At 37.1% G+C, this 14,584-nt stretch overlaps 1 protein-coding gene across 1 annotated transcript in view; it reads left to right on the top strand.

Moving 5' to 3' along the window:
- Positions 1-14,584, top strand: part of scamp1 (secretory carrier membrane protein 1) — a 48,361-nt gene that overhangs the window by 13,022 nt on the left and 20,755 nt on the right. The window contains exons 2-3 of the mRNA XM_088629611.1: positions 7,524-7,601; positions 13,507-13,614. Of these exons, the coding sequence (XP_088485737.1) occupies positions 7,524-7,601; positions 13,507-13,614 (186 nt within the window). The remainder of the gene's footprint in view (positions 1-7,523; positions 7,602-13,506; positions 13,615-14,584) is intronic.

Below are 14,584 nucleotides of genomic sequence, written 5' to 3'. Positions count from 1 at the left end.
ATAGATACACTAGTGCAATACAGTATATTAAATAATATGCTGTACTGCATTGTTAATTGCTATGCTTTAAATGTTTTTAAGACTACTCTCATTTTTTTTTCAAAGCAATCAACCCAGATACGTGGTCACACTTCGTATTCTCTGAGCTTATTTTTTAAGGGTATGCTTCCAGTCACCAGAATATGAGTCATCAGCACTAGATTTTGTTTTTCTCACCTTGACCAATGTAAGTCAAAGGTAAAAGCGATTAGTAGAAAATTAAGTCAGTAAAAATGATGAGGAAATAAAATATCTAACAAAATTAGCCTATAAATTGCACGTTCTCTGTGTTTATAGGTAGCTCAAATACAATAAACATTTTAAAGTGGTTGTGACATAGAAATATATTATTTTAGCCTGCTGGCACATCACAGGAAGCATTTGCAAAAGCAGAAATAGCCTTGAGAGTTTGTACAGCTGACTGTCTCTATATTTCAGTTTAGAGGAGTGTGTAGAGGTAGAGAAGTATTTTACAGAAATTGTAATTTTAGCATTAGAAATTGGTAAATACTGTAGTTAGTTGGCACGACACCTTCTGCCGTGGTATTCCCCGGGTGTGGTGGTTGCTATGGTAATATTCATATTCTGTGAAGCTAAAGCATTGCTATCCGTAAGCCATAGATACTTGTTCTCTCCAGTGTGATATGATATACAGAATTCTCCCTATGTTTCTCTGGCACTCATTTCTGCTTAGTATGGAAGCCAGCAGAAAATGTATGAAGTGTTTTAAAAGACCCTGCACAGCAAAATATGTCAAAAACTCCAGAAAGACGTTTTTTATTATAACCTTACATGATATGCTGAATGATATGAAAAATGCAAGAAATTCATATGTAATAGTCAAAATGTATGGGGCCTGATATGCCCAATGTGTGTGCCAAACCTTTTAGTGAGCAAGACCCAGCATTCAATACTGTAATCTATGAATAAGAAACCAATGATTTCTCAGATTTGATTTGTTTTTTAGCAAACAACTTGGAGCAGTCAGTTCATGAAGGGAAAGATGGAGATCTCTTGATATCTTTTCGGAATTTCTTTACTATTTAAAGGGGAAGAGTTAGATTCAGCATTGATGAGTGCATTTCAAGCCACATTTAAACTAAGATGTACATAGTAACTTCTAAAACCTCCATTTTTAATTGTCATATTCTGTGCTTCATAAGCAAAGCAACAGAACGTCTGGTGACGTGATGTAGGCTTGTGAATAATACATCTCTTTTAATCCGATGGAATTCCAATAGAATCATTGCTCTTGACTTTGAGACAGTTTGCCAACAAATACTACTTACTTGATAACTCAACATGCAGAAAATTTCTGTGGTGAAATGTCTGCTGCACAGCTGCTCTTATTCGCTTTGAAATCCCATGACATTACTCATTACTAACTTAATCATTAGTGACCAAGAAGGGCCGCTTCGCCTTGCAGTTCGCGCAAACTCTCGCTCTCACCTGAGGCGAGACCAGGGGTTTGTGACAACATGGCTACTTACACTAGTTTCACAAAGCTCACAATTTTACGCGCAATTCAAAATGTTTTTTAAACATTTGTGTTACGTCAAATAATTAATTTTGTTACCGAGACTTAATCACTGGTCTGAGAAATTGGGACTGCAGTTCCCCGTTAATATTGGGGCAACCTTGTTGTGAAAGGTGCTATATAAAAATAAATTGAATTGAATGTAATGTTCTGTGAGCAATGCGGATCAATCAAGATCCGTATGACATTTGGAGTTTTCCTGTTAAAATATGAAATTACATGTCCAGCCCCTGGTTTTGCAGTATGCGAGGGTGGATCAAACTGCTCTGGTTTCTTTTCGTTTCCCATCTTTTGTTTAAACTTTGGTCATGTTTGTTGCACATGCAGCATTGAAAGTAAAAGAACTTGATTAATATTTAAGTGATGGAAATACACAGGAAAAAATAGCAGATGTTTGCGAGACATTCCTTTAATGGAATTTCATCTGACCTGAACCCAAACAGTTTTTGCTCTGTGTACAGTATTTAGTTTTGCTTTTCACCATCAGTATTCTTCAACTTTGTAAAAACTGTCCTAAAGTGATGCTTGTAACAAAGAAAGAAACATTTATATTAATAATCCTGCTACCTGTACTGTTTGAACAGATTTTCATCTTTGTGTTCTTGTACTCTTGGAATCTAGACCATTATCTTGAAGCATTAAAGCAAAATCACCAAAGAATATGTTATGTTGTATCATTTTTATTTTACGAAATTTTCCTTGTCATGAGATCCATGGGTAAGATGTTTGATAGAACAGCACTGAAAACTGTGCTTAAACCCTAGATACGATTGTGAAGGAGAGCTGCTCTGATTGGAGCCAAAGAACACAAGTGAAGCTATATGAAAGTGCATTTGAAACTGCAGAATGAGAACAGCAGGCACTTCTTTACCCAAAGAGTTGTGGGAGTATGGAACAAGCTACCCAGCCAAGTTGTTGAAGCTGATTCCTCGGTTTCTTTCAAGAACTGGCTGGATGATGTTCTTTGGATCAGTGAGCTGCTAGATGGGCTAAATGGACTTCTCTTGTTTGTAACCTTTGTTATGTTGGGATTTATACTGTTAAAAATATTTTTGCTTGTTAGTAAAACATTATTGTGACCCCAGGATGTATTTGTTGTTCCTATGATTTTCCTGAGAAATCTATCGTGTGAAATGCAATGTTTTGTCCCTTAACTAAGCACAAAGAACTGGATTGACATGCTGCTTCCTGGACATTAAGGCTGTTCCTGCAACAACCATGAGTACCATTTCAGCAGTGTGTCCATTATTCTTCTGTATGAAATGTGCTGCAGTCAAGGAAATCGACATTGGAGTGCAGACAGTTCTGATCTCAGAAGCACGGCTCCAGAAGGGGAAACAAAATAACAAAGCAGTCTTACAGCATCAGAGTGTTTGCCATCTACAGTAGTGTCAAGAAGCAACTGAATATGAACTGCAGGATGAAAAGATGGAATTGTGTCCAAATTAACTGTAGTTTAGAACAGTCCCGTTCTAGAAGAAATTGTATTAATAAAATTGTAAATATTTTCCAACAGGCCAAAGCAATTTATAGCATGGCTGAAATATGCTTTCAGATATTTATTTTTACACTTCAAAACATAATCTACTTTCACTTCCCACAATGTAATGCAATCTTCTGATTATGCAACAAGTAGTAACATTTACAGCTGTGCACCTAGAATTAACTGCAACATGTTCACTCACGAAGCAATCCTTGTAGTACTTGTACAGCACTAATATTTTATTTTCCAGCAAACGCTTCTCTGATGAAACAGAAACACAGTTTATTAAATAATGATTAATTACCAAACAGCTGAACTATTAATGCCACCTGCATAATACAATCTTTGCCCTACATTTTGTGAAGTTGAGATTTTGTGGGAATGAAATAAACCTACTTTTTTATTTTGCAGCATGACCTACCTCTAGCTTGATGGAGCTGTTTTTAGATCTGTTGTAATAGGATATGTAAACACTGTGTTATGGAGAGTCAGGCCAAAAGTGAGATGTCTGTCTCCACAGAGTAATATTCTGTTAGCTGCATGGATAATTCATGTTGATCAGACCAATAAATATGTATGCCTACCATAATGTATTTGATGTATTTGATGAGTATAGGTGGTTTTACCTGATTTAAACATCCTACTCATACATTTGATAAATGATTTGATAAGGTAGTTACTGTATAATGAAAATGTTGTCAACTGCTGGACCACCATGCTGCCCCTATTGCCATTGCTGCTGATGCTATCTGTGTGGAGTCTGTATGTTCTCACCGTGTTCATGTGGGTTTCCTCTGGGTGTTCTGGTTTCCTCCCACCGTCCAAAGGTATACTGGTAGGTTAATGGGCCTCTGTGAAAACTGACCCTGGTGTGAGTGTGGACCCCTTGCTTGCCAGGATAGACTCCCCCTCAACACAGTATTGGATGAAGTGGTTGGAAAATGTATGCATGTTGTTAATATTTCCACAGCTATTTAATAACACAAAAAGCCATCTTTCTGATGTGGATAGAAACTGTTTAAATCGTTGATATCACAATTGAGGCAGTATAAGTTAGGGTTCTGTATTTGAAAAAGTATCGGCATTGTTTGCATGCTTATCAGTATTTCTTGTTTAGTATTTTTCTCATGACTCTTATTATGTTTATATAGTACAAGCACATATATGAGTTTATCTTTGAGACCTTACGGGCTTACGTTTTGACAAGTTACCTTTAACATTATGGTACAGTACTTAATCAAGTACAGTTCTGCTTTTATACTATCCATTGTAAAAGTAGGTATGGCAAGTTATATGGATATTAAAAGAATGTGCAGTGACACTGGCTAAATACTTGGGCTCTCTCTCTTACCTTCAGTTTTAAAAATGTACCGTGGATGTGTTTTTTTAGCAAAAAGTTTCGCTGTTAAAACAAACTCAGTATCATTGAAGTAACGCTCAACATCATTTGCAAAGCTGCGGGTATATGAACAAATGCCTGTTCAGATGGTGACATAATTGATTTATCATATCATTATCGTGCCCTTCTGTGAATTTTGCCCAGAGTGTTTCAGCTGTTCCAGTGAACTTGCTTACCATTTAGGAATATGTAATTTAGGTAAAATTGAGAACAGCACATTGCTGCTGTGTCAAAGCTCCTGTGTCCTGGTTTCGATTCTTGACAGAGGTGTGTGGAGTTTGTGTGAAAGTGGGTTTTCTCCGGGTGCTCTGGCATCCTCCCAACATGCAAATACAACCTTTGTCTTAGCGTAGTAATGACTCTAAATTGTCAGTGTGCACACACTGCAACAAGCTGTCGTCCTCAGTGCCTGCCCGGCTTTCACCCTAATATCCTGGAAAAAGCTCTGGGTTACTATACCCCCTATCAGGAACGATGTTACTGGCCTGAAGCCACATTCCATCCTGCTGGAAATTTTCTGTCACCTTTAACATGCTGGTATGACAAGACTGTCATGTTATTTTCCCAGGCATTCAATCTGTTTTTTTTTTAACAAAGACACTCAGCTGAAGATGTAGTATTGATCAAATAGCGGATAAGAATGTCAGAGATTCTGACATTGGTGTGAAATTGGGCGGGTGTGGCAGCCTGCTGGGCTCACTGCATTGTTCCTCTTGGTAATCTGCATGAGCTATTTGCATAGTGGTTCCTATCAAAGCATCAGTCGCATATTGTCCCCATTTGTATTCCTCTACCCTTCTCTGACACTTGAATAGGCTATTAATAGATTTATAGAAGACTTGCAGAGAAAATTATTATAATTTTCCCTCTGTGTCATTTCTAAATTACAACCTTAGCCTTAGATTTAAATATACTGTGGAAGAGAGTAATATAGATGTTAGCAGCAGTGGAATATGACTTTTTCTTAACAGTAGGCTTTCACCACTTGATTACTTTTATGAAGAATAATACTAAGGATTATAAAATGTCAAGAAATGTAATTGTTCAATACTGATTTATCCCTGTAGCTGCAATCTGGTGCTTGCTGCCTGTGAAAACTGCCACAGTTTATGAAGAAGCCAGGTGGAAGATAAAGATTGAATTTTATTGAACTGATTGGTTGTTTTTTTTATTTTATTAACACACTCTTTTCCCCATGACTTCTTCCAGTGGGCTGGAAACCTATCTGATGCTCACAAACTTCAGAGCATGGTCACCATTTCAACAAAAAAAACAACGTTTATTTGCTTTATCGGGGGAGATTCGTCTGTCAGTGAGTAGTTTCCATGGTTGTAGTCTCCTAACATGCAGCATAATCAAATATTTTTATAACTGAGGCCCAGCCAATCAGTAAAGTAGTATTATATCTTTTCAAGGAAACATTAAAGGGATCATTTAAAGAGTGAGGTTTAAAGATGGACCTTGAAAGGGGAGCAGAACAGGGAAAAGAGAGGCTTTCATCTTCTCATGTGCAGCCTAATCCTGAGGAGCCTGGAGCAGAGTGTCCATGATGTAGTTATGATTGCTTCATCCGCTGTATTGTAATTTGTATTTGGGGTAGCTCAAGTCATATAGTTGGATGGATATTGTAGACCTTTGAAGAGCTTCTGACAATACAACTTCATTAAATGGGCAGGACATCACTGAAGATGAAAGTAAACCATTTTAGATTCTCTGAGCTGCCTGGTTTTTTTTTTACATATAGGCCCAAATGTGTTCAATTTTGTGTTTTATGTTCGTAAAAGTAAGTTAATTTCCACAAGAGCTCTTCAGATATCAGTGGTGTTCTTTGTCCTGTTAGCACTTTCTTCAAATGATTAATAGGTTTATTCTGTGCTGAAAAGAGAAAAAAGAAAACTTTTCGGCTGTGGAGCCTTCTTTGGGTGTCATCATTCTTGGAATTATGTCAATAGTAGTAGTCTTGATAGCTTTATTATAAACTACCCTAATGAAACAGCTGTCATGGACACATCACATACATTTGAGACATTTCTAAATGCAATTAACAAAATTCTTTGGACTAAGTGTGGAAAAGACCAAGGATTAAGCAGTTGACTTGGTATGCAAAATTTGCAGGTAATGTGACCTAAGTATTATAACAGACTGTAAACCTAGCTTTGGAACAAACAGTGTGTTAAGTACATTTTTTCTTTGCAAATTGAGATTAATCAGTTGAGCCGGCCTTTTTTGGGCTTTGTTGAACGTATGCTTACCCTTTACCTTATGAATGGGTAGGGAAAAAGGTAAGGCATGTTTCCTTCTGATTCATCTCATTTCTCAAATGATAAGTACGAGTATTCTTCCCCGAGGACACATATTGTAACCTTTACTTTTGAAAACAAAAGTGAATACTAATTTTGACCCTAATATGTAAGAATGTTGAACACTTAATGTTAGAGTTCATGTGCATGTTCATGTACAGTACAATGTGGTGCACCTGAACTATCAATTTAGGTTTCTCATTCTGATCAGATTATAAACATTATATTATATATTATGAGCACCTGCAGCTATAATTGATTTAAAAATCTATGTAAAAATATCTGTATCATAAAGTAAATCACAGCATATAGGAAGACATCTGTGTGATCAGGGTTATGTTGGTTAAATTCACATATTGCCTACCTGTTATGTTTAGGTTATAACTTCTGGACAAAGGAAGAGAGCTCCAGACATTTTTGCTTAAAGCTCAAACCCGCATAGAAGGGTTTTTCAATAAAAAGCGTGATTCAGTATTTTTGTTCAACTTGAAGAAATCCAGGTCTGAAGATGGATGCATGTAGGCAATTGCAGTTTCATCAAGCAGTAGTTTCCTAGGAATAACACTGAGCTTCACCGAGTGTGCTATTACATTTCTTGTTCAGTGCTTTCCCATTGTGAATTAAACTGAAGTGATTGCTTTGTAGGTGACAGAGCCCGATTGAAATATCAGTAATATTGCTATTTTGTCCAGGAAAATAACATTGCCTTTAGTAACAGTAAGAAAGATGTGCAGTGTATAATGGTATCCTTTTTTTTCTTTCCAGGATCCTTCAGTGACACAAGTAACAAGGAATGCCCCTCCAGGGTTGGAAGAATATAATCCCTTTACTGATGCACGAACGGTCAGTATATTTTGTTTTAATCAGAATACCAAACACCCAATAAACACTTTAAGAAATCCTTAGTAAGTTATTCTCATCCCCTCGCGATAAGTTTTTTTTTACACCATCATATCAGATTGAGATAATTCTATGGTTATCTCAATGCTTATTAAGATATTGATTTAACTGTTGTCTGTTGTATTGTTGTTATAATAATAACTAAAGAATCTGAAAATTTGAAGAAAATGTGTTCCCACTGGTTTAGTATAAACAAAGAGTTACTGTAGAGAGTTATGCAAACGTTAAATTGAAAGCAGTACAATAAAAATGTATTGAATCAGCTGTTTTTATGATCTCTTATCTGGAGTGAACATCTTAGTCATCAGTACTTACAAAATATAGACACCTAAAAAATAAAATGTGTACTGTACTGTCAAAATGAATGTGTGCTTTACAATTATTTTTCTAAGTAGTGATCGATCACAGACTGGCCTCTGCTGGTTGTGAATTAGAAATGTCTTCAGGGCATACAGGCAAATAGAGTTGTTAAAATCGTATGTCAGGGACAGACCAAATGATGTTCTTAGATTGATCGAGTCTTGTGAAAAATGTGCGTGTTGTTGTTTGTAGACTAAGTGCAGTTTAAGTACTGAGTACCTGGCTTAGATGTCCATTTTTATGACACAGCCCTGAAAGAAATGAGGACAGATGCATTATGCATACAGTCTGCCTCAAGCCTTGTATTCAAATCCAGACTTGATATTCAAGATTGCATTTGTCTGCAGGGGGAACCCTATAACCACATCACCATTTTTCACAGTTAACTAAACACAGACCTGGATTAACACATAGATATTCCTGAATGCGTTCAAAGTCTTCAGTATTCATATAGCAGAAGTGTTGGTAGAAGAACACTTCCAAAGTTTTTTCCACAAAGACGGAAGCTGCAATGAAGCAAACTTTGGAAAAGGTATTGTTTCTCTTTGAAAAATTAATAAAGAAACAATTAGGGAGTTAGTAGTGGTTACCGCAGTAGGAATGAAAAGAGATCCAGTATTGTAAAGTGACACTTAATACTGTTCCAGGCAGAGTTGCAAGTAATAATTGATGTACTGGATTACTGTAAACTATTGGGGTGATATTGTTCAAGTAACTTGATTTGCAAATTAATGCAAGACGTTTTTAAGTAATAAGTGTACAGAGCATAAAGCCATAACACTAATAACCTGGCTTTAATACTGTTATTTCCCATGAACAGACTATTGCATCCATATGTAGTTAAGCACAGTCAGAAGGCTGTTTTTCGTACAGATATGTACAGGCAGTCTTTTAGGTAAAAGCTATTTCCTGTATTGGGTTACACTCACCAGTATTTCATATTAAGCTGTAGTAGTTGAAAGATTTCCAGGCACCCAGGTACAATAAGGCAGACCCTAAGCATCTTACTGCCCTAGGTAACTGAGGTTTAAAAAATAGTTTTAAATCAGATGCAGAGATACATTTTCTTCCCAGTCAGACCTGTCAAGATAATAAGGCTTTGGCATTTAATTCATACAGAGCAGCTATGTGCCCATGCTCACATTTTGTACAACATTGTTATGCTTTTTGTGAACATTTTTGTCTGGCATATTCGACAATATTTAGTACAAAGTAATTCAGAAATGATTTATTCTTGCTTACATTTTTTTTTAAACCAAACTCTTTTAACCAAATTAAATTTAAGATAAAACTAAGCTGTGTTAAAATAGAAAATCTGCATGAATTTGCAATTTTAGCTTTGTTTACAGTAAGTGGAATTCTATGGTTTTAACAGTAGAAATATGCATAATGAAAGGGAATTTCAGTCCGAGTAAGAGTAAGTAAGATTGTCAGAGGTTTACCGGACAAATGTTACTGAAAAAGTGCACTAATGTGAACTCTTAATGTAGTATTGTGCCTTAAGAGTTCTCCAAATCAAGCCTTTTTCAAAGACACCTATTCTAATGAGAACATTTTGGAGAAAAATTCCCAAATATCCTGTAAGTAGAGAAAATGGTTCTTGCATTTAGTAAACAGAAATATAATCTTATAAATTAGAGCTAACAGCACTTCTAGGGACTTTCAGATCTGCTTGCATCTTGGCAATACTGAGTAGGGTCTTAAATCCCATTGATACTTTATGATCTTGATAATGATCATAAAGTTTCAAGGGGGGTCTGGAACAAGGTCTTCAGATCAAGTAGCAGCTAATAACCATACTGGCTAGATGGCACCTGAAAGGTATCATCTCATTTGCAGTTTCTTATGTTCTTACGATCTTGGTGACTTGTGTGTTTTGCAATATTATTACCAACAAAAATGTGCTTTTGGTAAAGAGTGAATTTTGATTGAAATTTCCGTATATTGGTTAAAAAGAGCAGTAAGTTGATAATGGTTCAGAAGCAATAATTGTAGCAGCATGTAGAGAGTTACAGGAATGTCTGTCCCTGAAAAGTTTTACATTTAACAGACGATGATCTGAAATCTTGATTGTGCCTGAACAGGGCAGCTATTGTTGACCTCAAGTTAAACTCTGTGGAAAGATTTTATATCTCTTAAACCAAAGGGTCATAACATATACAGTACCACATGAAAAGGTGTTGACCATTCCTCATGGTCACAGGGTCATTTAATGAGCCTGTCAATGTATAATTTCTCCCATTGTTGGGATATGGCTGCATTGGGGGGGGGGAAGCTAGCTTTCCTTATATTATTATCCATCATAATTATAAGTAGCTACAACTTTGAAGGCAAACTGTCCAAATACTTATTTAAATTATGAAATTAATTATATTTTACAGAATAAAGTTGTTTTAGCAACTTCTGTTTAAAAAAATATTTCTCTTACTCCTCCCTCAGTGGAAATCTGTTTTTCAGAAATGTGTGGACATGAGTACATGCTGCACAGACCTGGCCTGGTTTTCACAAGCTGCCTAGGCCTCCAGCTCTGCTTTGGTGACTGAGACGAAAGTCTTAAATTGTGTAAATCAGATATTTGTCTTTTTCTGGTAAAATCAATATTTACTTACTTTTTCTCCCTGAAGGCAAAACAGAATCCATTTTTATGCACTGTATGTTGGTGATTTGTGCTACTGCAAAATGCATTTTATGTTTTGGTCTTGGTGTTGTTTTGGTTGTGACAGGTCATCATTCAGAATTCACATCCCCTTGCTTTTTCTGGGCTTTCAGTATGGAATGGATGCACAGCAAATGACATACAAGAAGGGGTAGTGACAGTCATGCCATGTCCAAAAGCTTAAGCTTTTTACAAAGGATAATTATTTTAGGTTAAGTTTGAAAACCCCTTTTCAAATAATGAATCAACATAGACATTTTCAAGACGGTTTCACCATCCCATCTTTTCTACTCAAAGAAAATCACAAACTGGTCACAAATTCAGAATGTGTTACAGAGTTTTTAAGCCTCTTCATTCTCAGTGACCGTTTTTCATCAGGTGATATCACAATTAAAAACATTAGGAATCAGATCTACTGTGAAAGATCAATCAATGCAACATATTGTCATTAATGGTTTTGTGAGGACACTTCACAAAGCACTGATTGCATGAGTGGTGCGTAGGATAAAAACGTTAATTATACAAATTGAAGTATCTGTTGATGCACTATAGGAAGGGCAGCATCTTGGTGCATTAGTTAGCATTGGTCCTTCACAGAGCTCGGACCCCAAGTTCAGTTCCAGACCTGGGCTGTCTGTGTGGAGTTTGTATGTTCTCCCCGTGTGTGTGTGTGGGTTACCTCTGGGTGATCCAGTTTCCTCTAATAGTCCAAAGAGATGCTAGTAGAGATACTAGTAGTAGTGTCCCATCCAGGGTGTATCTTGGTTATGCCCGTTGTTTGCCAAGATAGACTCAGTCTCCACCGCACCCCTGTATTGGATTGAGTGGTTAGAAAATGGATGGATGGGACAGTATAACAATATAAACATTGCATGAGATTTGTGAACATTCTTTGAATAAACTGAGGAAAGTTATTGGTTGGTAACCTGATGTCTATAGCCTGTGTGTTTCAGAGCATGAATAAAACTTGGGAGCAATATTCATTTTTTCCCCCCACCCGGGCAACAGCCACACAGTAGTGTTAGAGAGGAGAGAAAGGCTATAAAATAATGTTATTCTGATGAGGAGTTTGAAAGTCCAAATTTTTCTTCCTCAATTTGATAAAAATGTACGTGTAACTGGTCATAAGAATAAACCAGTCAAGAACTCACCATGGATATTTGTCTAGGAGATAAAGTAATTTTTCAGTGTTAGTCACATACCAATGCACGTTCATATAATATGTATCTATAGAAAGAACAGGAGGTTGTTGGAGGAACCAGAAATTACACAGAGATTTCTTTACAAGAGTGTAGGTCAACCTTGCTTTTAGGGAGGATAGTAAAGCTCAGTAAAGCATGAAGCACAATTGATAACACAAGCGCGATCGTGAGCTTTCTTTTCTTATTGTGCAATTTACTTGTTGCTGCTTTTTCCTCCTCAGGATTGATCCCATCCCTCTTCCATGTAAGACACTCTTTCCTAAGTTCAGAACAGATTGACCAATATTTCAAGTGTCACAGTTGCCGTCAGCTTTAGTGTATTATTTTAATATTTGAGGAACCTCATTTGCACAAACCAATTTTGCAGCCTGTTTTTTTTTTTTTGCAAAGACGCTCCAAATAAAATATTCATCACTGGCTTGGTGGCAAAGATGAATTACCTATAAAACATTTCCTGAAACCTTGTAAATAGCTTTGCATTTGTACAGTCCCAAACCTGGCAGGTTTACAACTTGGTTGCAGTCTCATTGTATATCTGGCCCTAAAACTCTTAACAAACTACAAAACAAGCCAGTCTGCTTTCTACTTTACATCAGAGTGTTTTGCCTTATCAATCCCTCAAGCGGGTGTACAGGTGACGCTGATCCCATATTACACAACTTGTTAAACGTGCATTGCAGTCTTGCCTTTTGATAGTTAATTTTTAAAATTTCTTTATGTTTGCAGGTTTATTTTCACCAGCTGCTAACTTAAATGTCCACACAATTTTCAGCAGAATAGTGATATATGTAGTACGCAGTAATCAAGGAGTACAACATAAAATATTACACCTAATATTCAGAGAACATTACCTTGACCAGGGATGTCAAACTCATTTGCTATGGAGGGCTATATTTGATGTCAAAGTGGGCCATACATACTAGAAATGAAATACTAGGAAATACAAGGCACAACCTACATACATAGTATTATTTATTTGAAGTGTTTTATGTGCATACCTTCCCTTTAAAATGCAGTTATCACTCACTATGTCTTCACTAGATGCCTATTTTGCATAAAGCACTCATTATCCTGTTTTTTAGCATCATGAGCTATATCAATTATTTTTTGTTTCTTCTATGATGTAATTCCAAAGCCCTTCTTAATATGTTCAAAAATATCCTTTTGAGAACATCCACAGTCCACGAGTTACAGTTTAAGAGATCTCTGATGATTCAGCCACTTGCGGTTGAGTTGAGTTTAGAGAAAGTGTATGCACAGGACCTGCAGTTGTCGTTTTTATCCCCACCTTCTTTTTTTGCAAAGGAATGACAAACAATTGGATAGAGGCAGAGAACCGAGGGGAGCATTGTATACTCTAGCCTGTTAACCTAACCACCAAAGGCACTTAATGTAGAGTGCAGGCTGTGCAAGCTCAGACAGGGTGTGAATTGAATCCCAGCCAGGGTTTCTTACTGCATGCGTCTGCCACTGAGGTTGAACAAATGAGCTTGGGGGGGCCACAGGTTTGACACCCCTGTCCAAGACCCTAACCTGGACGGACAGTAACTAGACACAATGACGCTTATCATGGTGTAAACTCAAATGCGTTTCTTCAATCAGTTTCACATTTTTCTATTTTTTTCTTCAGGCACCCCCAGGCACTGCTTCCAAAGTGCCTCCATCTACCAACACACAGCCTGCTATCATGAAGCCCACAGAAGAGCCACCACCCTATACACAGCAGCAGCAGACACAGGTACCGTAAGTAGGCCTTTTGAATGCTACAAGCTTGCCCAATAGCCACCCAGTGGGGTAATGGTGTTTCCTTCAAAACTTAAGTAACTTTTCCAATGAAACATCAACCTAGGTTTTTACACAGTGTTCCTTAAAAGAGCTTTAAGGTTTTTGAGCATGCTGTTGTGTTACAGATTAGCCTGAAATTCCTCCTGGACACAGTATAACAAGCCAATTTGAAGTTAGAACTTAGAAGAAAATGTGTGAAGAGTACATACTGCCTACCATTTGAAGTGTGGTATATTGTTGAGATTGTTGTCATGCTGTGCTAATTTCACTTAAAAGTGCTGCCTGATGAAGTGATATCATTTTCTCTACTTCGTAAGGGTTGTGAAGACATTGGGAGTAGGTTCCTGTGACTGTGATTAGCTTCATTCCTAGACTAGTTGGCCCAGACTTAGTGCTGTTTGTGATCTGTAGAAACCTGTAAAGCATGTACAGTGTTCCTCACAAATGAAATGATTGAACAAATCCCCAGTTTTATTAATGTTGGTAGAATGTCTTTAGTGAAATAAATGACCTTATCTTGTAAATGGACTCATTTAGGATGGGGGCAAGAAAGGAGAATAACTGAAGAAACTGGTAAAAACATTTACTGAATTCACTGTTTGTAGCCCTTTATTTTTGGGGAACATCAGACATCCCTAGTGGCTGTCCACAGCTCCACCTGCTGTCTTTGCTGGCTGAAAATGGCCTGCAGTGGGTTCAAAATGTGGCACACCCACTGTGAACACATCTCATGGGGAAAATTGATCATTTAAAGTACTATAAAGGTTTAGAATCTGCGCAGTGTAAAGGATCCTTGGTGTGCTGGGAGAGATTGACTTCTAATGTGTTTTTGAAAGGTTACATAACACTGTTAAATAATAGTCCTTGTGCTGGGTGTGCTGCTTTTTCAATGGCCAAGTCTGAAATAGCTAAGGCTGAGCTGA

This window comes from Lepisosteus platostomus, chromosome 4, assembly GCF_059453375.1.
Source record: "Lepisosteus platostomus isolate fLepPlt1 chromosome 4, fLepPlt1.hap1, whole genome shotgun sequence".
NCBI classification, from domain to species: domain Eukaryota; kingdom Metazoa; phylum Chordata; class Actinopteri; order Semionotiformes; family Lepisosteidae; genus Lepisosteus; species Lepisosteus platostomus.
The sequence above is the reverse complement of the archived record's forward strand: the minus strand, read 5'-3'. Positions and strand labels throughout refer to the sequence as shown.